Raw genomic sequence first — 23,377 nt, forward strand, 5'->3', positions numbered from 1 at the left:
GGCAAAATTTGCAGATGATACAAAACTACTCAAGATAACAGGCAGATTGTGAAGAGCTACAAAAGGATCTCTCAAAACTGGGTGATTGGGCAACAAAATGGCAGATGAAATTCAATGTTGATAAATGCAAAGTAATGCACATTGGAAAACATAATCCCAACTATACATATAAATGATGGAGTCCAAGTTCGCTATTACCAGTCAAGAAAGAGATCGAGTCATTGTGGATTGTTCTCTGTGGATAGTTCTCAATGTGCAGCAGCAGTCAAAAAAGCCAACAGAATGTTGGGAATCATTAAGAAAGGGATGGATAATAAGACAGAAAATATATTGCCTCCATATAAATCCATGGTACACCCACATCTTGAATAGTGCATGCAGATGTGGTCGCCCCATATAGGAAAAAAAGATATATCTGAATTGGAAAAGGTTCAGAAAAGGGTAAAAAAAATATTAGGGGTATGAAACGGCTTCTATATGAGGAGAGTTTAATAAAACTGGGACTTTTCAGCTTGGAAAAGAGTTGGCTAAGAGGGGATGTGATTGAGATCTATAAAGTCATGATTGGTGTGGATAAAGTAAATAAGAAGTGTTATTTACTTCTTCTCATAATATAACTAGGGGTCACCAAATGAAATTAATAGGCAGCAGGTTTAAAACAAACAAAATAAAGTGTTTCTTCACACAATGGACAGTCAATCTGTGGAACTCTTTGCCAGAGGATGTTGTGAAGGCCAAGATTATAACAGGATTAAAAAAAACTAGGTAAGTTCATGGAGGATAGGTCCACCAATGGCTATTAGCCAGGATGGGCAGGGATGGTGTCCCTTGCCTGTGTTTGTCAGAAGCTGGGAATGAGTGACAGGGAATGGATCACTTGATGATTACCTGTTCTGTTTATTCCCTCTGGGGCACCTAGCATTGGTCACTGTTGGAAGACAGGATACTGGGCTAGATGGACCTTTGGTCTGACCCAGTAGGGCCATTCTTATGTTCAGACTTTTAAGAAAAATGTATCCCACTTCTGATATCAAATTTACTTTCTCATTTTTATTCTTTTCCACTTTGGCAACAAAACCTTACTGCAACTCTATATTTAATTTCTTGTTTTCCACACAACTGAAACCTTAAACTTAACTTCCACTAACACAGGTTTTTGGGTGTTTTTTTTTAAATGGAATATATAATTGACCAATGGCTAGCCAAATATTGAGGGTGACATTTTCAAGATGCCTAAACAAGAGCTAGGTTCTTAAGTGTCTAAGTCACTTTTGAAAAAAATGTCTGAGGATGAAATATTTAATAAGTGCTTATGTGATTTAGGACCCGAAGCCCCATTAAAATTAAATGACCCTTAGGGTGCTTTTGAAAACTTCGTTCCCTAGGTCAATTTCTACATACATAAAATTAAGATATTATTTACCTAGCACAAATGGGTATTACAAGCATGAGTTAATGTGTGTAAAAATGCTTTGTCCAGAAAAGAAGTATATTATAACAACATTTTTCAGCTACTTGGTAGCCATCTCAGCCATCTGGGGTCAATAATTTATTAACTCTGGAGACATCACCTTCTTAGCCATGTAGTGCCACAGAGTAGAAACAGAGTAAGTGTTGTCACTCTGAGTATTGAATGCAGTAGAACTACTATTACAGTACTGTAGCACTTGGAAATTTATTTTAGGTTTTGTCACAGCATCCATCATGGACAAGGTTAACCAAATCTCATGCCTCAAGGAACAAAGCTGATCACCTCTGAGTTGAAAAGGAATGTTTCTTCATGTTAAAGTACTTCATATATCTTTAGATACTATGGTAATAAGGATCATATAAATAAGTAGATAGATTTTTTTCCCCCTTCCCATTTTGCCTCCATTTTTTTTTTGAAGGCACTGGCAGGAGGCAGGGTTCTGAGACATGATAAGGAACTAGAGGCACCAATGATTTGACTCAATATAGCAATCTGAAATTTCCATACATTATGTAGCATCTTCTCTGCATTTGGAATAAGATCAAATGTTTATCAATTTTAACATAAAATCTATCAGGAGACTATATCCCATCCTGGCAGAGGGATAGATTAGATAAAACCGATTTTGCCATCTTTAATAAATGTGGTATTCTTGGCATGCTTTGTTAAATTAATTTGCTCATGTCACTGTGTGACAACCTTAAAAAAAGAAATGCATGAACCTCATAGGGGGAGTATTACAACTCTTGGTCCAGACATCGCATTCAGGATTTGTCCCTGAGTACCCATGAAAAGTTTTGGGCCGATGGGTATGTAAATAATTAATCAGTAATTCAATGATTGATACAGTTATATGTCTAATTAGTTATGTATTTAGTGGTTTGAATTTATGAAATAGCTAGCTTGATTACATTTACTAAGCAAGTGTTAATTAGCAATGGTTAATCAGCACATAACAGAAAGGGATATACTTTACAACAGTCGGAGAGAACTGATCCTCCCAGTAATTAACAGGCTGGTTCTGGGATTACAGCTTGACACAATTACACTAGAGTTGCTTACAGTTTCATTTTCATTATTTCATGTTTTGCATAGACATATCTTATTTTAGTATTGTATAAGAACATAAGAATGGCCCTACTAGGTCAGACCATAGGTCCATCTAGCCCAGTATCCTGTCTTCCGACAGTGGCCAGTGCCAGATACCCCAGAGGGAAAGAACAGAACAGGTAATCACCAAGTGATCCAGCCCCTGTCCTCCATGAATTTATCTATTTCTTTTTTGAACCTTGTTATAGGCTTGGTCTTCACCACATCCTCTGGCAAAGAGTTCCACAGATTGACTGTGCATTCTGTGAAGAAATACTTCCTTTTATTTGTTTTAAACCTGCTGCATATTAATTTCATTTGGTGACCCCTAGTTCTTGTGTTATGAGAAGTAGTAAATACTTCCTTATCTACTTTCTCTACACCAGTCATGATTTTATAGACCTCAATCATATCTCTCTCTCTTCCAAGCTGAGAAGTCCCAGTCTTATTAATCTCTCCTCATATGGAAGCTGTTCCATACCCTTAATCATTTTTGTTGCCCTTTTCTGAACGTTTCCCAACTCCAATATACCTCTAACCCAATATAACGCGATCCGATATAATGCTACTCCTGTCATGTGGGGAGCTGCTATCCATTTTGCTATTTGATTGTACTAGTTCACTTTTCATTGCTATTAATTTTTATTGGGGCTTAGGGCATAGCTGTATTACTTTTAAACAGTTGGAAACGAGTGCAGCAACCGCTTACCTTTTGGCACTTCACAAGTGAGATGTATATGGGTTGTGGGCCGGAACATTTTCAACACTATTTCATTAGTGCATCCAGATTTTAATGGAAGAGCTTGGTATTGCAGTTTTCATTTCTAACTATAAGGTGAAGCTGTAACAGTTTTATGACCATAATATTCACTGGACATTATTTCCTTATGTTTACACGTGGTGCTCAGACTCTTGAAAATTTGGGACATCAACCAATACCTAGCACTGCCAGTTTTATTTTTTCTACTTCTTGCTTTTTTCTCTCCATATTTTGACTTCTTACTATTCAGCTTTTCTTCTAAGGTAAGAAAGATGAATTTGGTGATAAGGAAACAACTAGTAAATAGTTATAAGCTACTGTATTATGCGGTATCCTTTTCAGTGTTGGCCCTGCTCCTCAGGGTCATACTTTGAACTTGAGATAATTAATTTTTCATCTATGTTCATGTTTGTCCTCTATGCATTCAAGAAAACAACTCTCTGCATGCTTTAAATGGATATTCTTACTTATTTATCACAGGTGCCTACTGGTTAATAAAAATCTGTAGAGTACCATATGAATGCTAAGTATTGGTATTAAAGTAACATGGGAAGACCTTGAAGAAACAATGGAACACAGGTGATGGCAAAGGTGACAGCGCAATGAGACTGAGCACAAGAAAAACTATCACAAGAAGCAAATAAAAAGATTGAAGAGACCACATGAGAGCCGACAAGGTGGAGGCCAACCGAGAATAGGTGTGAATGTGTAAAAGAAAAGTAGATGTTTTCTTCAAAGAAATAAAAAGGAGAAAAGGGAAGAGAATCATAAAAGGAACAAAAAACAGTACACAAAATGGAGGAAAAAGGAAGGGAATGGAGAAGAATGTAAGTTAGACAATGGAATGAGAGAGATGATGATAAAGATATACACATTGTCTGGCGTTCATAAATTTTATTTAAGTTATGCCCCTTTATTATACAATATTTCCCTGAGGACCTCCTACATATCAGTAATTATGGGACAAAAGAAGTGGATTCTGAGCATTTACATTATATTACTATTGCTTGCTACTCTGAATTCTAAAATAACTGAAAAAAGAGAGAAAGTTACTTCAAAATTTGCCAGAGTGGATGGGGGATTAGGAGCATCTAGCCCCCAACCCTGTGAGGAAAACTGGTGTGTGTGTGTGTGTGTGTGTGTGTGTGTGTGTGTTCACCACCATTCACAGCATGAACAGCTGGGATCCATCTTTTCTGAAGCAGAATAGGGTGGTGGCAATTTAAAAACTTGAGCGGATACAGAAAATCACCTTGGAAACCATCCTCGATATCCTAAAGTAGTCCAAATGATCCACCCCGAAGTGCTACCGTTGGATCTGCCAATAAAACTAAACAAAAAAAAGACCTGGCTATGATTTAAAAACAAACTAACAAACAAGCCTTTACAACGTAATGCAGAAGGCTCAATCTAAGAAACAAAATGGTGTGCATCTAACAGTTCTGTACATGGATACCTCATTTACAAAAAGGGCTATTGTATTTGATCTTTTTTGGTTAAATCATTCTATGCTTATGCAAGAGGAGAACAAGGCTTTTGTGTTTTATCAGACTCCATTAAGAGCAGTCAGTGTAAGGTTGCTCACTATGCTCCACAACATCCAAGAAGCCCAGATGATGCTGGATCTGGATGTTTAGCACAAAACAGTGTGCACATTCTGTGTCTCAATCTACATGTTCTGGAAACATGTTTCTAAAATGTTACTGAGCAACTCATCACTTGGCACTTTGCCAGTTCCTTGCAGTCACTAGTCAAAGCTTAGAATGGTCTTTACAATGATAAGGTTTCAACTGAATGTGCCCTCATTTGTAAAATGTCTCCTGCAGCTGAACACATATGAGATAAAAACAAAAGGGAAATTTGTCAAAGTAGGGGAAGATGCTGTTGAGATATTTTTCCTCCTTTTCTGCCTACAAGCTGAGTTTAAATATTTTTACTTTGATAAATATGTATTTGGGCCCCAATCCACCAAAGAATTTTAATGGAAGAGCTTGATATTACAGTTTTCTGTAGTAAGCCTATTGAAACTAATGGCAATACTTGTGCTTAAAATTATGTACATGTTTAGCACTCTTCAGATTTCTTTTGGTGATTTTCTGATCAGAATGCCTTTACTCCACCTGTAAAAGATGAATTGCTGAATCTGTTTTCTCCATCTCTAAAGCCTTCTCCATCAGAGAACAAGGTACCAGTAAACAACAATAAAGGATAGAAAATAAAAGATGTCCTCCAAAGCAATTGATGACAGGCAGATCAGGTCTATGTGTAAATTATGTTCTATGAGTAATGCAAATATGATTCCTACATTGGCAACTACTTAACAAAAAACAAAAGAAAAAGAATGACATGAATTTTTCATTGATGCAATTAATGATGATGTACACAGTAAGTGCATTCTGAAGAGACTAATCAGCTAACTGTATGTGTCATATCACCATATCACAAGAACAAGCCTGATAGAAAATTATGAGCAACTGAATAAGACTCCTAAAATATAGAATGAATGCATGCATTTATTATAGGAGAAAATGAAAGAGTTTATTATATTGGTCAAATCAGTTTTGGAAGTCTTGTCCCTAACACAGAGCAAGTATTTTTAAAATATTTTTACATACAACATTTGACCCTGTTTCCAATTAAAAGTATCATAAGAATGAAGAATGAAAGCACATACTGTAGTCATACAGGTTAGAGAGGAGTACTGGGTTCCTATGTATTATGTCAGAAAATATAAACTCAATGCATTAAGGTGTTTTTACTTCTGGAGAAGTAATAATATTTATTATTTTTGACACCACGGAATCTCAATTTTCATTTTCTAATCAACAAAAATCAATAATTAACATTTTGTCTTCTCGCACTTCTCTATCAGGGATCTGTTGCACAGTGAAGTCTCATACTAGCTACATTACTTTTTGATAAAACATATCACAATTAATTTGTTAATATGTCATTTAAGGTATTATAATTAAAATTATCTCAAACAAAGTTATACTTCACAACATCCTTAAATCCATGCAATATAAAGTTATGTATAATTTGACTATATATAAATAAGGCAACAACCACACTTTCACACAACTTTGAATTCACATATATAGATTTAAATGAAAATAAATTTTAAAAGATAAAATCACAAGAAAATTTGTAATGCCATATTTTCCCCTATTTATTCACTCTCTCACTATTACTTAAAGGCTCCTATCCAGTAACCCTTAATTATGGGAGATATCCTCTCCTATACAAGTAGCCCAATGCATTTCAGTGAGATAAGACAGACAAATACACATTTTGGACCAAATCCCACCCTATTAGATCTTCACGTAGAGGGCATCCGTGACACAGATCTCCATACTTCCACATGCACAGGGGAGTATCGACACCTCACTAGCACCATGCCCCCAGCATTTTATAGAGGCTTCTTCACACAGCCCAGGAACTGTGCTGGGGAGAGTCAGAGACTGGGTGAGTCTGGGTTGGGGACAGGGGGAACCATACACATTGTCACCCATCTAGCCCCATAGAACGGTGTGGGTGTGGGGAGGGAGGAGTACAACCCAGGGCTGCCTTGTTTTTCCTGTACAACTCCCCTGAAGGAGTGGGAATAGTTCCTGGAACAGCCAGTGGAAATTGGCAATGCGGAAACTAGAGCTAATGTGCCCTAATGGGAAGATCTGAGTGGATCTTTGTGTGGACTTTCCCCAGGAGAATTAATTCTCCAGAATCCCCCACACAGATTTTACAAGAGAAATAGATCATCTTGGCCTTGACTGTGGCGGAAAACAATCCTACCTGTGAGGAATAAAACATGACTGGAGGTTCTTAAGGATGAAATTTTGCAAGGATATATTCTCAGATGTTCCATCCATACAACATTACTGGGAAAAAAGGCTATGGGTCTTACTCAAAAACCTGGTAGGTCCTCAGAGGTCTGCACAGAGGCTGGCCCCCATTAGTGCCCTGCCTTTCCTCCCTCCTCCTACCCTATGTACTGCTGTCCCAGTGAGCAGATGTGTGGAATGCTCAAAAGAAGGGACAATGTATTATACATAAAGAAAAACAAATAAAGAATGATGGAGCCCAATGCTGTATTACCTTTCTCACCTAATGGAAAAAGGACAATATATTTTGTTCTTCCTCTCCACCACTTTCACCCTGGTCAGGCCACAAATTGCATGGAAAGCACCTCTTCAGGAAGAGGATGCACCATGACAGAAAGGGCTGGCCCACTGTTCTGGGAGAAAGGGTAGATCGAAGCATGTAGGGTCCACTCTGTGCACAGATCTGGCTTAATACTGAATAGTTCACATAAGTTTCCTGGTTTTCAGTTCTAACTACTGAGTTTCTACCATTCTAAAAATTCACATAATGAGTTTTGATTATATTCAGACAGCATTTCGAGAACCAAAGCCCACCTTCCTGTACTAGATCAAGGGCAATGGGGAAAGAAGGCCTTTTACAAATATTTATTCAAGATGGAAAAAAATATTTATGCAAATACTGTAGGCAATTGCAGCTAGTCTTCAGGACTTTTCAGCATCTACTTTACACAGTTTTTTTTATTTATTATTTTTCTTCTTCTACGTAACACCCTCTTAGAAATATAAACATATTTTCTCACAATTATTTTGTCCTTTTGCATCTGGCAACCCTAACCCCGGCCTTGATATTTTCCCCCAATGGTTTGAATGCAACTGAAATTAGCAAAGTGATTTGACAAGAACTCTTTCAATTTCTATAATCTGAATACCAAAATCTCTAATTTTACACCATCATTGGTTAATGTCAAAAGCATAACCCTACAAATAGTTTTTGTTAAATAATTGTGGCTGCACAGTCTAAAACATTACTTTTTACATCACAAAAATACTAACTTGTTTCTTTGATCAGCTATAGATGCGTATATTTCAGCATGACTAGATATTAGGAAATTGAGAACATTCCTTAACGAATATAGGTTTATAACTGCTCTACCTCAAACACTTGATACTTTCCCCTTAAATATAGTTTTCACCAGCCAAGAAATATTATTATGTTACTGGTTAAACATTTTCATCATTATGGCCCCAAACTCAGCACTTCAGCACATGTTTAGTTTTAAGCAGGTTGTTGAGGCCCATTAAAGTTAATAGGAGTTCAACACATACTCAAGTGCTTTGCTAAATTGGGGCCTATGTACAGTAGTTTGCTCTTCTTACAAAATACATTTTAATATTTCACAGCTAAAACATTAAATATGTTCCCAAAAGAGAAGTACAAGGGGGAAAATAGTCCACGTTCTGACCCTATGCAAACTGTACCACACATTTGCTCATTGTGTGTAACTGGTATAGAACTCAAATGATACTACATCAAAAAAAACCTGGGGGTGAATATTACACCTAAGCAAAAAAGGTACACCAAATAAATGTTGGGATTTACCTTATCCAAATACAGTCAGACAAATGTGTACACAATAGTATAACAATAGTATAATAATGTAGCCTTTGGAAGGGAAGAACACTGGGAATTCTAAAGAGATTAAAAACAATGAAATCACAGCAGTGGAAGATTATCTCCTGCGATAATTGTTTTTGTTGCAATTGGTATAAACACTATTTCGTTGAACGTAGCAGTAGTTATATCAGCAGCTTACTCTATGTACATGTGTACATCCTATAACACACCATGTACAAATATGCAACAATCAGAGTAATTAATCAGTGCATAACTATTAAAAAAAATCTTCATCTCAATTTCCTCCTATACGGTATGTTGCAGAGAAACTACAGTATTTACAATTTGTTTACAGGTTGTAGTCCTTAGTGAAGACAGTAAACTAATCAATAACATTTACTTTAAATCATTTACCTGTGTGTAAGTCTCCGATGACTAATGCAAACAGCAGTCTGCTGGTCTTGAGCAATGCATACCTTATGGCGACTACATTTCATCTTTAAGCATGGATCTTTAGCAGGGTCTAAAGCTAAAAACAATTGTAGAAAAATATTTTAAAACCTTTCTTTAGTAAATATCCTGCAGTAAATTAACTATTTAACATGTTTGCTTGTTCAGCGCCTTGTACAATGGAGCCTTGATTCTCAACTGGAACTCCTAGATGCTACTGTCATTTAAATAATAATAAACCAAATCAATGTTCTAACTATTTAAATAGAATCATTCTTTGTTAACTGACTTTCCTACTTGTTCTCATTTATTTTAAAATACTTATTATAATTCAGTTAATTTATCAGATTGTATCAAGTCACAACTCTGTTTCAACACTTTCAAAAGCAGAACAAAGCAAAACAGCACAATCAATGATGCATAAACTTGGGCTGTGCAACTTTTTCAATTTTCACTTAAAGAGAAAAGCAGATTCTCAGGATTTTTTTTAAAAAGTGTGTGAAATTAAGCATGTTTTACAACATATTTAAAAATCCTAAATAACCTCCCCTCCTCCCTAGCTTATCAGCACACACAAATGGAAATTCATATGATATTTAGACCTATGAAGGTTTATAGACACCAGCACTGACTGCTAAGTAAACATTTAAAACAAGTAGCCGCAAGCAAAAAGACAGCAGGGAAATCACATCAGAAGGTATTTCTGAAGGAATACCATAGGACACCCCACTAGCCTACCAAAGATGTGAATTATTAAATGGGGAGGTAGAGCTGAATATAATTCAGAGGAACGTGAAGGCTCAGGCCTTACCTTCTCTTTTCTACTATGCAGAGTAGGGTGAATGGTACTCCTGAGGGCATTTTGCACCAAAAAATTAAAAATTCTGCACCAAAAATTTAAAAGTTCTGCACACAATATTTTACAATTCTGTAAATTTTGTTTGTCAAATAAACGTGGAGAATCCAGCATGGCATTGGAGCGCACAGGCCACTGGCTGCACAGAGGTGGGAGATCACTGTGCAGCTTCCCCCAGGAAAAGGGCTCAGCGGTGAGCCCTGACACAGCGCAAGGACTGGGCTTGTCCCAGAAACACACCAGGACCCTACCCTTCTGTGCCAGGTGCATCAGGTGTGCGCGGGCAGGCTCAAGAAGGTAGGATTCAAGTGTGGAGAGCTTAGTGTGGGGGATCCAAGTGTGGTTAAGAGGGTTCTGTATGGGGCAATCTGGGTGCTGGTGGCTCAGTGGGGGATCCAGGTGCAGGGGGGAATCTGAATGCATAGGGGCTTGTTGGGGGGTCTGGGTGCAATGGTAATGGGAGTCCGCGGGGGGGGTCAAAGTGAAGGTGGTTGGTGCTCAGCGGGGAGGGATCTGGGTGTGTGTGTGAGGGGTAGACCTTGTCAGGAGGGTCTGGGGAGCTCAATGGAGGTCAAAATGCTGGGGGAGTGGGGCTCATTGGGTTGGGGAGCCAGATGCAGTTGATTGGCTCTTGGTGAGATGGGGATCTGGGTGCGGATGGCTTGTCTGGATGGTCCAGGTGCAGGGGGAGTGGGGCTCATAAGGGTGGGGTTCTGAATGCGTGGGGGTGAGGCTTGGCAGGAGGGTCTGGGTACAAGGGGATCTGGATGCACGGGGGTTGGGCGAATAGGGGAGCATCTCCCTGTACAGGGATCCCTCCCCCTCCAGATGAGGAGCGATGGGTGTAGGAAGCGGGGGGTGGGGTGGTGTTTGCAGAGCTTCCTTCAGCCAGCGGAGAAATCTGGGGGTGGGGCTGACTTGGCCCCAAATGCCATGCAAGGGAAGAGAAAGTCCTGTCCTCCTCAGCCCAGCTGGAACTAGCAGCTGAGCCTGGCACAGGGAAGGAGCCACCAGCTGAATCTTCCCAGACCTGCCTCCTGTGCCAGTGATTTACCTCTCTGCTGGCTGCTCTGGGCCCCCAAAACGTGCTGCTAGGGAGGGTCACATATCCACTCTTGTGGCTTCCCAGTCAGAAAGTCATTTTTCTGCAGGGAAGCAAAAGGAATCTGTGGAGGACATACATTCTGTGCATGCACAGTGGTGCAGAATTCCCCCAGGAGTAGAGTGGGAACATTAGCTGCTTTTCTGGAATCCAGCTCACACATGGTTTGCTATTTTGTTAGCAGTGCAAAAGTGGCAACTATAGCACTAACTTTGCATCAAGAGAGGAACTGGCCCCTCAAGTTAAATAATTATGAAGACAAACAAAAAAGGAATTCTCAGTGTTGATGCTCCCTTAAGGTGATTGATCTGTTACAATTAAATTCATAATGGAAGAATGAACAATTTAATGCACCCTTCATTGTTCAGTCTTACCCAATCTTGTATTATTGTATCTTTTAATAAGTTATTTTGATTTTAATATACATACAGCAACATATCAAAATGACATCAATTATAGCATATCAATATACATTAATGTCTATATCTTATTTTAAATCAAGAATTCTTCAGATACTGGGGAATAAACACAAAAAATGGATCAGAAAATGTTCATGAAGCTTTATTTTGATGGTGCTTATCATAGCATCCAGGCACATATTCAACGTGGAAGAAATCATTGTCCAGTCAAATCCTCAAAACTGAAGGGGCATGTAGAAATACAGTGAGGATAATGTACACAATTTGGACACAAATAAACCACATCGAAGAATACAAACGATTTGGAGAAAAAGTTGTAAAAAGTATTAAAATAAAACATACTGATGCAAAAATAAATGTTTACACTGATTTACTTGAATTAGTTCACATGTAGCTACTACTACACAGAATCATCAACTGATTTTCCAACAACTTTGAGACAGCATTCATTGCAAACCAGTTAAGACTCAATGTGCACTTGAAGTGGCTACCTTGAAGAAAAGTGAAGCCATCAGTAGAAGAGGGAAATCTAACCACAACTGCAGAGAGAGATATGGCAGAGAATGCAAGTAGGGTGTGAGGAGATATCTGGGCAGAATCACTTGATCGGAACAGCAGAGAAAGAGAGGTCAGAATACAGAGCTATGTAGTTGTGAGGTAAACAAGCTTTGCTGGTGAAGGGACGATGCTGAGGAACAGAAATAAAGAATAAGGCCATTGGGTGGAGGAAGATGTTGCAAAATGAAACTAGGATAAGGAAAACAAATGGGAAAAATATCTTCTGTATATGTTTAAATGATAGTCCAAGCCATAAAGAAATTGTGATATAAATATTTGGCTTGTATCCAAAGTGTCTGGGCAAGCAATGCCCACTGTAGGTGGAGTTCATTGTACTTGCAGACACTGTTTTACATCATTACTTGCTCTAGGTCAGACAGCGCTTTGTGCTTGCCCAAACATCCCACAGTACTTCTCAGTCCATCACCTTGCCACCCAAAAATACATTTAGAACCACACAGGGATTTTGACACCTCACTGCCACTTCAGGCACCTAAATACAAAATGTGGATACTCAAAATCCCTGCTCAGCTGCTGCTTAACCCAGTAGGTGCCTTTTTATAAATAATCATTTATTGGTGTGAGTGAGAATAAATGAATAATTATATACCTTAGTAATTAGCACACTCTCCTAGGAGACCCAGAGTCCAGTCCCTGTTTCAATTAATATTTAAGAATTTCATACAAATTGGAACAGCTTCAACAGGAGAGACAGAGACCCACACCAGAGTCCCTGAAGTCCCTGTGGTTAGGGCATTCACATGGGAAGTGGGAAACTTGGTTTCAAGTACCTGATTCAAAACAGGTGTGTGTAGAGTGGGAGAGGATGTTGAAATTGGGTGTCCCACATCCTAGGTGAGTGCTCTGACTACCCAACTATAGGGTACCAGAGGAGCATAGGATGCACCACCACTGTCCTGGGTTTTTCCAAGAAAAGCACCTGGACCAGGTGAGAGCTAATTCCAAAAGATGGCTCATAGCTGCAAATCCAAAATGGAGATAGAATCCTCAAAAGGAATGTGGACATACTAGGCAGAAGAATAACTAAAGTTAGGCATTGCAACATTGAGCTTAAATTCCCTTTGTGGATTTAGCTCTCAAAGTATTAATTCAGATTCCAATCACCCCAAATTGCCTTTACGTAGGGATACACTGATGTCACTTCCAAATTTAATCAAGATGTCTTTACTTAGCTTTGAATTAAAAAAACCCTCAACATGTGTGGAAACACAGCAAAGCCACATGTCAGAAAATTAACAAAGAAAGAAGTGATGGTAAATGATCATTAAGGCACTTTCATCCCTCGTAGATTTTTGGCATCCATGTTTTCCCTCTTCTAAGGCCTACTGAAACAACGTATGAAGGTACTTTAATTACAGACGTATTGCACCACAATCTAGAATGAAGTTTACACTCTAAACTATGATGGAGAGTGTAACAAATCAATAGATAAAGGTGGCTATAGGTCTGTCCTTAAGCAAGCCGAACCACAAAGCGTAAAAAAAAATACAAGAAATTGGTTTGGCCCAGCTACAAAAGCCTCCCAACTGGATTCCTATTATTCTCTATGCATTCCACATAGCTGGAAATGACTTGGCATCATTTATTCATTGAGGATAATTTACAGGTTTAGTGATAATGAAGAAGAAATTCATGCTCCAGCTAGGTTCTGTTGGTGTCTGGGTAATATAATACTCAAACATGGTGTTCTTTTAGCAATTGCGACTTAATTATTGTAATCCCCGAATGTAGACATTTAAATCTCAAAATGCAGCTTAAATTGCAGGTATAGCAAGATATGTCATAGTTCCTTGTGAAGTAAATCACAGGGACCTAGTCCCTTGCAAATCAAATTTGTGATTTTTCTTTCTATTGCAAGTTGAACAACAAGTATAAAGTGCTGCTTTGTTTTGTCATCAAGATGATTAACTGAAAGGCAAACTTTGATAATCACATTTCTTTACTAAGCAAAGTATTTTTGCACTATCCATCTCCAAGCTAAAGATTTTGACCCTCAAAAATAACCTTCAAATTGAACTCATAAGTGGTACCCCAAAAATCATCTTTGTGACTTAACAGTAAAATTTAACTCAAATGTAAGCCAATTAGTCCATCTGTTTTAGATTTTCCAGAACACACAATATTCTAATAGTTCTGGGGATGACTCCCCCTCCCCCGCCACTCTGAACTAGGACCATAAAGGAATGCCCAGTGCAGCTTTAGATTTAAAAAGACCACCAAGAGAGCCTAATAGATAGAGATTAGGAGACCTTGCTACTGGCCTTTAGGTAAAGGAACCAGCTAAAATGCCGAGGCATGGAGCTGGAACAAGATTGGAGTGGGAGGGTTAATACAAATTTGGGGGGGGACGGGACGCAAAGTAGTTTTGGGTTTAAAGGATGGAAGAAATTTTGCCTGAACCAGTTATCTGTATCCACATTTAAAACTAGAAAAAAAAATCTGAGTGAGCAGCACAAAAAAGTACCTTTTCTTTTTATTGTGTTCAGCACACACATGCAGTACAAGATAGGCATTTCTATTGCAAGTACAGCACTTGAAAAACCTATTTTCCAGTGAGTAAGTGAAGTCACTGGGACCAGTAAGCAAAGTAGCTGGAGCTGGTAACACCTTCTCCTGCCTAGAAGCATTGTTGGCTAGAGACTATTGTTTCTTTGAGGTTTTGTCTAGATCAGGAAAAGACATGGAGATTAGGCTGGGGTTAGCGAACACACAGTAGCTAAACCTGACTTATCTTGGCCTCTTTTCCTAATTGAAAAAGAAGCCTGAGAGTAGGAATGGAGGAAGTAGGGAGCAAAGCAATTCAAGAACTAATGTTGAAGTGGAGGGGGTGGGATAGAGGGGGTGGGACAGAGGGAGTGAGAAGGGAGCCTCTGAGTAGATAACTGCATATGGAGGAATATGAATGACACAGAATGAGAGAGATCAAGAAAGAGGACTTAGGCTCAGCACTGCAACACCTAGCTTTAGGTGCCCTGCCACCCAGCAGGCTCCCTATATAATGCATGGGGAGAATAAGGCACCTAAAAATGTGATCCACAGAAAGCAGCAAACTGAGAAGGGAGCTGCCTAAACTAGCCAATAGAAAAAAAACACCTCGCAAAGAGAAGTAGGCCCCAACCTCTGGCCTATCTTCACTTGGGATTCTCAGCCATGGATTGTCTCCTGGAGGTAGGTTCCCATGCCAGGTCAGGCTTTTGGCTCTCTCCCCAAGTATATCATTGTGGTCATATACTCAAAAGAGTGATTAGAGATGTGGGAGACCTGGGTTCAAAATCCATACTCTGCCTGATTCGAGGCAGGTTGAACTCAGCTCTTCCACCTCACTAGTGCCCTAGACAGTGTCCTACCCCAAAGTATCTTACAGTTCAGCAGTTGCAAACCTGGTTTCTACTTTCTGCTCTGAATCAGACAAAGTGGGGATTTGAATCTCTCATATCCTGGCTGAGTGCTCTAACCACTTGGTTGTCAAGTATCAGAAGGTGACTTAATCAGATAAGTGTACTCTTAGGCAGACGTTTACACTCAGCTCTTGGAATGTGGGACTCATATGCAAATGGAGCTAGGGCCCCCCTTCTGCTCCAAATTCTGAACTGGGAACTCCCTAAATGAGTTTGGCTGCCATGTGTGCTCGTGCGTGTGTGGGAGAGACAGAGGGAGAGAGAGAACACTGAGGAATCACTGTTCAAATCTCATATTTCTCTTAGAAGTAGAATAATCCTCAAATATTTTGATTCAATGCATCACTTTTCTCCTTCCACATTTTCAAATGTGAATGTGCTGTCAAACTCTTGGGTCTGTTGTCCCACACAACAGAGCAGTGGGAGTGATTTACCATTTCACTCAATACAGTTTGTACCTCATCCCTACCATATACACAATCCTAAAAAACATGAAATTGTCATGTCTGATATATGAAATATCTCCCTTGTTTCAGATTGTTCTGAGCATATTAAATTTTGAATTAGCCTACTTAAGGCAAGTAGGATTTACTTTCAACATCATTAAGTTAATTATAATAAAAATACAGTACTCATAGGATGTGAGTATATTGTACTGTACTATTAATATGATTTTATAAATTTTTGTGTTTTATATATGTCCTCCAATTTCCTGATATCCCTGCAAGGGCTATGACAAAAGTGATTCCAACATTAGACAAACCCTTCATTTTTGCTTTTGACAATAATAAAGGGAGAGCTGGCAGCAGTACCTATTAAGGATGCCCAATATTTCCCATTACAAGACCCTATTTAAAGTTGCATATAAAACTTTGACCATTTGTTCTGAAATTTTCTATGCCCAGTATCTTCCACATGGTGAACTCTTTTAGAATGTTTTGGCCAAAAGACATTACCAACAATGAGGCTAGGGAAAAATATGTTAAATACATTTTGGAATGATAAAAAAAAAAGGTCTGGCAATCTTATTTGAGATACTCAAGCACCCCAGTGCTTTAGAATAGGGACTCACTCTTTGGCAAGGGGTGGCATTTTGAGTGTCTTTTGTCACCCCCATGAAAATACAGTAAAATTATAAGCCTCTGAAAAATCTCAGTTTGCACATGCTCACTAGAGACTTAAGAGTTTAGCAGCTAGAATCTCCAAAGATTCTATCATTAGTGAGCATGCTCCAGTCCCTCACAGCTCCTAAATGTGACTGGACTGCATATGTGCCATTCCCACAGAGCAACTGAACATGCTCCCACCCAAGAATTCAGGGGTGAGGCTGGACTTTCCCTATAACTGCAGATCCTGGCTGCTCTGGGCCAGAGTGGGACTGGGCACCATCTCTCCTGTGCTCTCAATGACTCTCCCTGCTGACACTCAGGCAGCATTCAAATGCTCAAATGCAGAGGGGACAAGAGCCATACTGGGGGGAATGGAAATTAGTAATTTGGGACAACGAGTCTGGCAAGAGTGGGACTGGAGGTGGCAGAGAAAGGGAAACTGGGACTGGGAGATGGTAAGGGAGGCTGGGAAGGGCTAGGCAGGGAAACTCAGCCTTGGGGAAATTGGAACTGGTAACTGAAGGGGTGGAGCCAGGGAAGCTTCAACTTGGGCTAGGAGACAGGAAGTTGGTGAGAGAAATGAGGGGGAGGGAACACTGAAATCATATGAGAAACTGTGTGGAGAGCATGTGTGGGCGGGGGGGGGGGACGACACTGGTCAAGAGGACTGGAAACCTCAAGAGGGAAATGGCAGTGGTAATGGGGGTGGATGGAAGACATCTAAAAAGGAGCTGTCTAGACAAAGACACTGGGACAAGTAGTGAGGGAAGGGTGTGATTGAGACAAGGAACTGAGGAAGGGGGAGTCTAGGACTAGCTCAATAAGGATACTGGGATGAAAAGCCCAAAGAGTGGAGACTAGGCCAGAGTAGGCAAAGAGAACATAACTGGGACAAAGAGGACTGGGACGGGGCAGGTTATTGGGACTGGACAGAAGATGCAAACTGGTGAACAGCGGAGCGGCTAACAGAGGGAGTTTGACTGGGAGTTCGCCTGGGGCTCACTGGGTCTTTAATTTTTCAGGATTCTCTGAGTAGTTACTGCAACAGCTGAGGAAGCTCTTGGAAGGTAATATGGATAGTAAGTGTCAATATCTATTTTTTCAAGCTTGCTTTTTAAAAAAGCCTTGGAAATTACACAAACTAAAAACTACATTAAAAGAACGTTAAATTAAGATTGCAAAGTCAAGTGCTCACAAGTTAGGAAATGCCAGAACTATGGTTACCTGCTCAACCCTCCTTTGGCTGTCTTGTGCATATGCATTATGATACAGTCTTTAACTACACGACTGTGCATTTGTTTTTCCATTTCTCTGATTTTTTTGTTTAGTAAAGAATGTATGTATACAAGTTTACTAAAAGCAAGTTCACGTTGTTCCTGTCTGCCTTCACATTCAAAAGTAAACTTTAACTTACAATATGAGCAGCTTTGTATGTTTGAACTGCCAGGTGTTGTTAATATAAGGCTGAGTAAGCGAGCAGCACAGAAACCAGAACCAGTGTCTGATAGTTAATTAGAGATTTGACAGCCAATTTTGTGGTACTAAATATGATTAAATATAGCTTCGAGTCATTGAAATGACTTTCTTATTCTGAACCTTTCTTAACACATTCAACTGTACGAAGCTTATGCAACCCACTCTAAACAAAAGTAAAAAAGTGATGGAATCCATAATATAAGAACTCTGCAATGCAGACTGAAAAAAACCCATTTATGTAATTACACATTAATATATCTAAATAATCGACAGACTCTAGCTGCTTTGTATTTCTACAGCCCTGAAAAATATCCATAAATCTGCCTCAATAGGCTCTATCACATGTTTATGGTTTTGATATGGTTTGATTTAAGCCTTTGTCAAAAAGACTAAGTATTGGATAGGCACTTCTTAAAACTTGCCATATAAACTGAAATAAATAAATAAATATAATAAATATCATTAATACTGCTTCCTGATAGTCATTAAGTTTCCAAGACAAATATTATTTCCTTTGTGGTTCTCACACCTTCAGAATGTATGAGGAAATAGACTTCATTATCAGCATAAAATTAAAGTTTTGTTATTTGTACACAAAACAGAGAACACTATTTGGTATCCACTGCTAGGAGTATTTCTTCCTCTTTCTAAGTTAGTAGAAGTGTACCATGTTGCTGTCATATTATGCATAAAACCTTCCACTGCACTTGAAATGTATTTAAACTGCTAATTCAATACAAATAAATCTTAATGCACTGTTAAATGGGAAATTTTAAATCACAAAATCAGGAAATTGTTTCATTTTCAAAGGGCAAAATCCATGGACACTCCATGTGGTTAGTTAAAGTACAAAAGCAACTTAAAAGCTTCAAATAGGCTATGGAGGGCTGCAGTAGGGAGTCTCTGAAGGGCGTCAGAATAAAACAAGAAAGGAAGGAGTCATGTTGAAAATACTAATTCACCAAAAATTTTGATTCTATGAAAATAAATTGGATTGAACCACCTTCTCAAACTAGATAAATATTCACTCCAGGCATGAGATACATGTTCAAGGTCCCAATAGTTTTTAACATATAAAAACATAGTTTGTAAAAGTGAACTTTAGTAGATTCTGGTTTATAAACAAATAAATTATGAATGTATTTGGCCAACACACTGTGAAAGTATTGAGATTTCTTGCATCTCTTACAATCACTAAATCACACAACCCCTAAATTAGTCTGCCGTAAAATAAGAAGTTGGAAACCAACTTCATTCCATCTTAATGTTTTTGAAATTCTGGACCTTTGATGCTATATGAAGCCATTGTAACAAGAAAAAAATGGCAAACACATTTTTGAACTGAACTGAGGGGGTTCACACAGCTCTAACTGCAACAAGATGTTGCATTCTGAGGTAAATACAGTGTTTCCTTACCGGCTAATTTTAACTATAAGGAGAAACCAATACAACCAATGAGGGTTTTTTTTCTGATTGATCTATCAAATAGGTGGTGACAGCCAATGCAGAAGCAGCTTCTGCGTCCCCACCCCCAACCAAGAACATACTCTTCATGTTGTTTCTTCTGCTTGTTTCCACCTGTGACCTTCTCAAACTGAAAACCAAGAGGTTAGCCTAATTTGACCCACCAAGCTGCTGACCTCTTTAGCCTAAGACACTAATGGTATATTTTGGGGGAGTATCTGTACTTGTTTTCCCACATCATGTGAAAAAGCTTGGTGGTAAGAGTATTTATTTCTCTATTACGTGACTCTTCCAGTAACAGATCATAAGTCTGACATAAGCAGCAACATCAAGCTAGCACGAAGAAAGAGCAGAAGTAAATGGCAGAATTTGGAGAAAGACAGAAGGACTAAGAGTTGAGGGCAAAGAAAGATTATTCAAATAAAATCATTCTAAATGTTTTAAGATAATAAACTCTTTGGGACAAAGACTGTTTTCATTTTAAATCTCTATATAGTGCTATACATTTTCTGCACTTAACAAATAAGAATTAGTCTTTATCATTGCTGAACTGTCCTAAATAACTGCTGCTAAAATACTGTACCAACTGATGAAGATGCACTGTGGGTAATGAAGCTTGAATACTTTCCAGATGGCCATTCTGCAAAACTCTTCAACAGAGGCTTCAACTCAAATGAAGACCACTGACTTTCTGAGCAGAAACAATCAGCAACATGTAAGAATATTGACAATTGACTACAATTGAATCCAGACTTGAGGAGAGAAAATGAAAAGTGGGCTTTCCCATTCCCTATCTAGGAGCAGTCAATGAAGATGACAATGTAATTTCCATTTTCCAAGACCATGGGTCTCTGCAGGTACATCTTGAGAGCCCCATTCCGATTTAGAGTCTAGGAATACTTTTTCTGCTGAGGTTAGGCACAGAAGTTAAAATGAAAGGAAGAGACTGACTCTGGAAACCAGAGAAGATACTGGGCATTACCTTTTCTTTATGGAAATCTACAGGGAGTACCAGACCAGACATGTCTGCTAGTTTACTGACTGTTATGGCTGATCAGATGGAACCAGAAAGACTGTTCCAGGACAGGAACAGCAAAAAGATGGAACTGAAGTTCCAAAGGCATTAAAAAGAGGATGAGAGACTCAAAAGAGCAACCACGGATCTAGTCAAGTACGTGATTATGGGATGAAACATTGAACTCTAAGGTAATCTGTGGGAAAAAAAGTTGTCCAAATCCTCCCATAAAAACTCTAAATTTGTGGGGGACAGGCCTCCATTGTTCAGAGGTTGCAAGAGTTTCATGAGGACCAGAAGGTTAGTCAAGTTCTGAAATCAACAAGCTACTTTACTCTAAGTTGAAGCAGGATGTTGAAAACACTGTGCCAAAACTATGTTCCTGAGCCCAATCACAAGTCAAATGTTTTAAATTAAAAATTAAAGGGTTGGTGTGGATCATGTCCTTTAGAGCTATCAGAGCTAGCTGCACAGCTCTGAGTTCTAGAATGTTGCTGGAGTGCCTCATCTCCTAAAGAGACCATTCTCCTTGTACTGAATTAAAATTAGAGTGGGCTCGGCACACAGTAGGAACTAGTACTTGTATTTACAGGTCTTCTCCTATCCACAGAGAGGGGAAGAGGAAGAAAGGCAGGAGAATTCTAGAATGCCCCTGAATCAAAAGGGACAGAATCTTGATTAAAATCTAGAAATATCTTGAGGGACCCATCAATATGGCTCTGCTGGAAAAGTGACTGAATTTTGTGATTCTCTGAGAAGACAGAAAACTCTTCTGCAGATGACTTTCTATTCATCTGTAGGTGAGTTATCTCATACAGAGTTATTGTTGTGGTGCAGATGTGCAAATGCTTACAAAAGTGTAACACATACACAGTCTCCATGACTACTAGCCAAGTACATGGAATGGACACTACCTTGCCCAGAAGGAACTTTAACTGGAAGTAGAATGAAATCAAAGGCCTTTCTGAGAGGACTGAGAAAAAGGAATATGAAGGCACACTTCCCTCAAATTTGACTCAGGCAAGAAAGTGTCCATAGCTATCCACTGCCATAACTATTCTATTATGAAGAACTGAATAAGAGTGTCTCGTGTAATTAGTTGTCTAACTTATGAGTTTTGTTTATCTTATATTGATTTCTTAACTTGATGTATACTTTTTTGTTTCTTTGAATTGTGTTGAGGCCCTGGCACTAATAAATCCCTTATTTGCCCAACCTAGAATATTAGTTGTATGGAAAAGGTGTAAGGAGATTAAATTGCCTGATTTGCTCTTGAAGCAAGCTATGTTAAAAACATATGTGAAGAGGGATACCAGGGGATTTCATTCTGCTACAAAAACAACAAAACCTGAGTGGTAGGAGCAATACATGTTTATAAAGTAAAAAAGGATCTCTGTCTGATCGACAAAGCTAAGATTTTGTCATGGTTATTTTTAGTAAAAGTCGTGGACAGATCACAGGCAATAAACAGGTTTCAGAGTAACAGCCGTGTTAGTCTGTATTTGCAAAAAGAAAAGGAGTACTTGTGGCACCTTAGAGACTAACCAATTTATTTGAGCATGAGCTTTCATGAGCTACAGCTCACTTCATTGGATGCATACCGTGGAAACTGCAGAAGACATTAGATACAATAAACAAAAATTCACGAAAGCAGTGACCTGTCTGTGACTTTTGCTGCTGTGGCTCCATGGTTTCTTCTGCCACCATGATGGCTGGGAGCTGCAGAGTTCTCTCCCCCCTCCCTGTCAGGCTGTCCCCAGTCTCTGGAACACTGAGGAGGCCCCCCTGAGGATGCTGTCGCCTGTCGCCAGAACCCTGCAGGGGTGGGGGCTCTGGCTGGGAGTGAAGCTCTGGGGTGGGGCTGGGGATGTGGGGTTTGAGGTGCAGGAGGGGGTGCAGGCTCTGGGGTGGGGCCAGGGATGAGGTTTGGTGTGAAGGAGGGGGTTCCGGGCTGGAACAGGGGGGTGGGGTGCAGGGGGTGAGGGCTCTGGCTGGGGGATTGGGCTTTGGTGTGAAGGAGGGGGCTCAGGGATGGGGAGGGGGTTGGAGGCAGTATGGGATGCAGGGTCCTGAAGGCGCTTACCATGGCTCCCAGTATGTGGCCACCAGGTCCCTGCAGCCCCGAGGCGCATGGGTGGCCAGGGAGGCTCTGTGTGCTGCCCTCATGCCTGGAGGCATTGCCCCATCAGCTCCCATTGTTCACAGCTCCTAGCCAACAGGAGCTGTGAAGCCGGCACTAGGGACAGGGGCAGTGCATGGAGCCTCCCTGGCTGCCCATGCTCCTAGGGGCCGCAAGGACCTGGCGCCAGCTTCCAGGAGCCACACAGAACTAGGGCAGGCAGGGAGCCTGCGTTAAGCCCGGGCCCCCGCTGTGCCACGGACTGCACTTTTCGACTGGGCGTTCTGGTCGAAAACCAGATGCCTGGCAACCCTAGATGTCTCTAAATTCAAGTATACTGAGGAATTTACTTCATTATAGTTGTATTTATTTGGAAGTTGCAATATCTTAAAGTGCAGCAAGGGCAATACTACATATTAATCACCTAATGTGAAACCCAATTACCTGAAATGTCAAATCTCTCTTCATTTTGCCAGCATGGTAGCTCAGCAAGCTACAGGCTAATATTGCAAGTGCTTTTGGAAACTGTAATTCTAGTAACAGGAAAGTTGTTTGTTGAAAAGAGTACACAAAAGGAAGATGCTATACAAGCCCTTTTGTTTGGTTCATTTGGCACAGATACCATGGAAACCAC

At 39.7% G+C, this 23,377-nt stretch overlaps 1 protein-coding gene across 4 annotated transcripts in view; it reads right to left on the reverse strand.

The window, feature by feature from the left end:
• SPOCK3 (SPARC (osteonectin), cwcv and kazal like domains proteoglycan 3) overlaps window positions 1–23,377 on the reverse strand; it is a gene marked incomplete at its 3' end in the record, with an annotated part of 384,412 nt that overhangs the window by 177,944 nt on the left and 183,091 nt on the right. For all 4 annotated transcript variants that reach the window (XM_084626848.1, XM_084626846.1, XM_084626847.1 and 1 more), the window contains exon 4: window positions 9,171–9,285. In XM_084626848.1, the coding sequence (XP_084482974.1) occupies window positions 9,171–9,285 (115 nt within the window). The remainder of the gene's footprint in view (window positions 1–9,170; window positions 9,286–23,377) is intronic.

This window comes from Lepidochelys olivacea (genome assembly GCF_965140295.1).
Source record: "Lepidochelys olivacea isolate rLepOli2 genome assembly, chromosome: 4".
NCBI classification, from domain to species: Eukaryota; Metazoa; Chordata; order Testudines; family Cheloniidae; genus Lepidochelys; species Lepidochelys olivacea.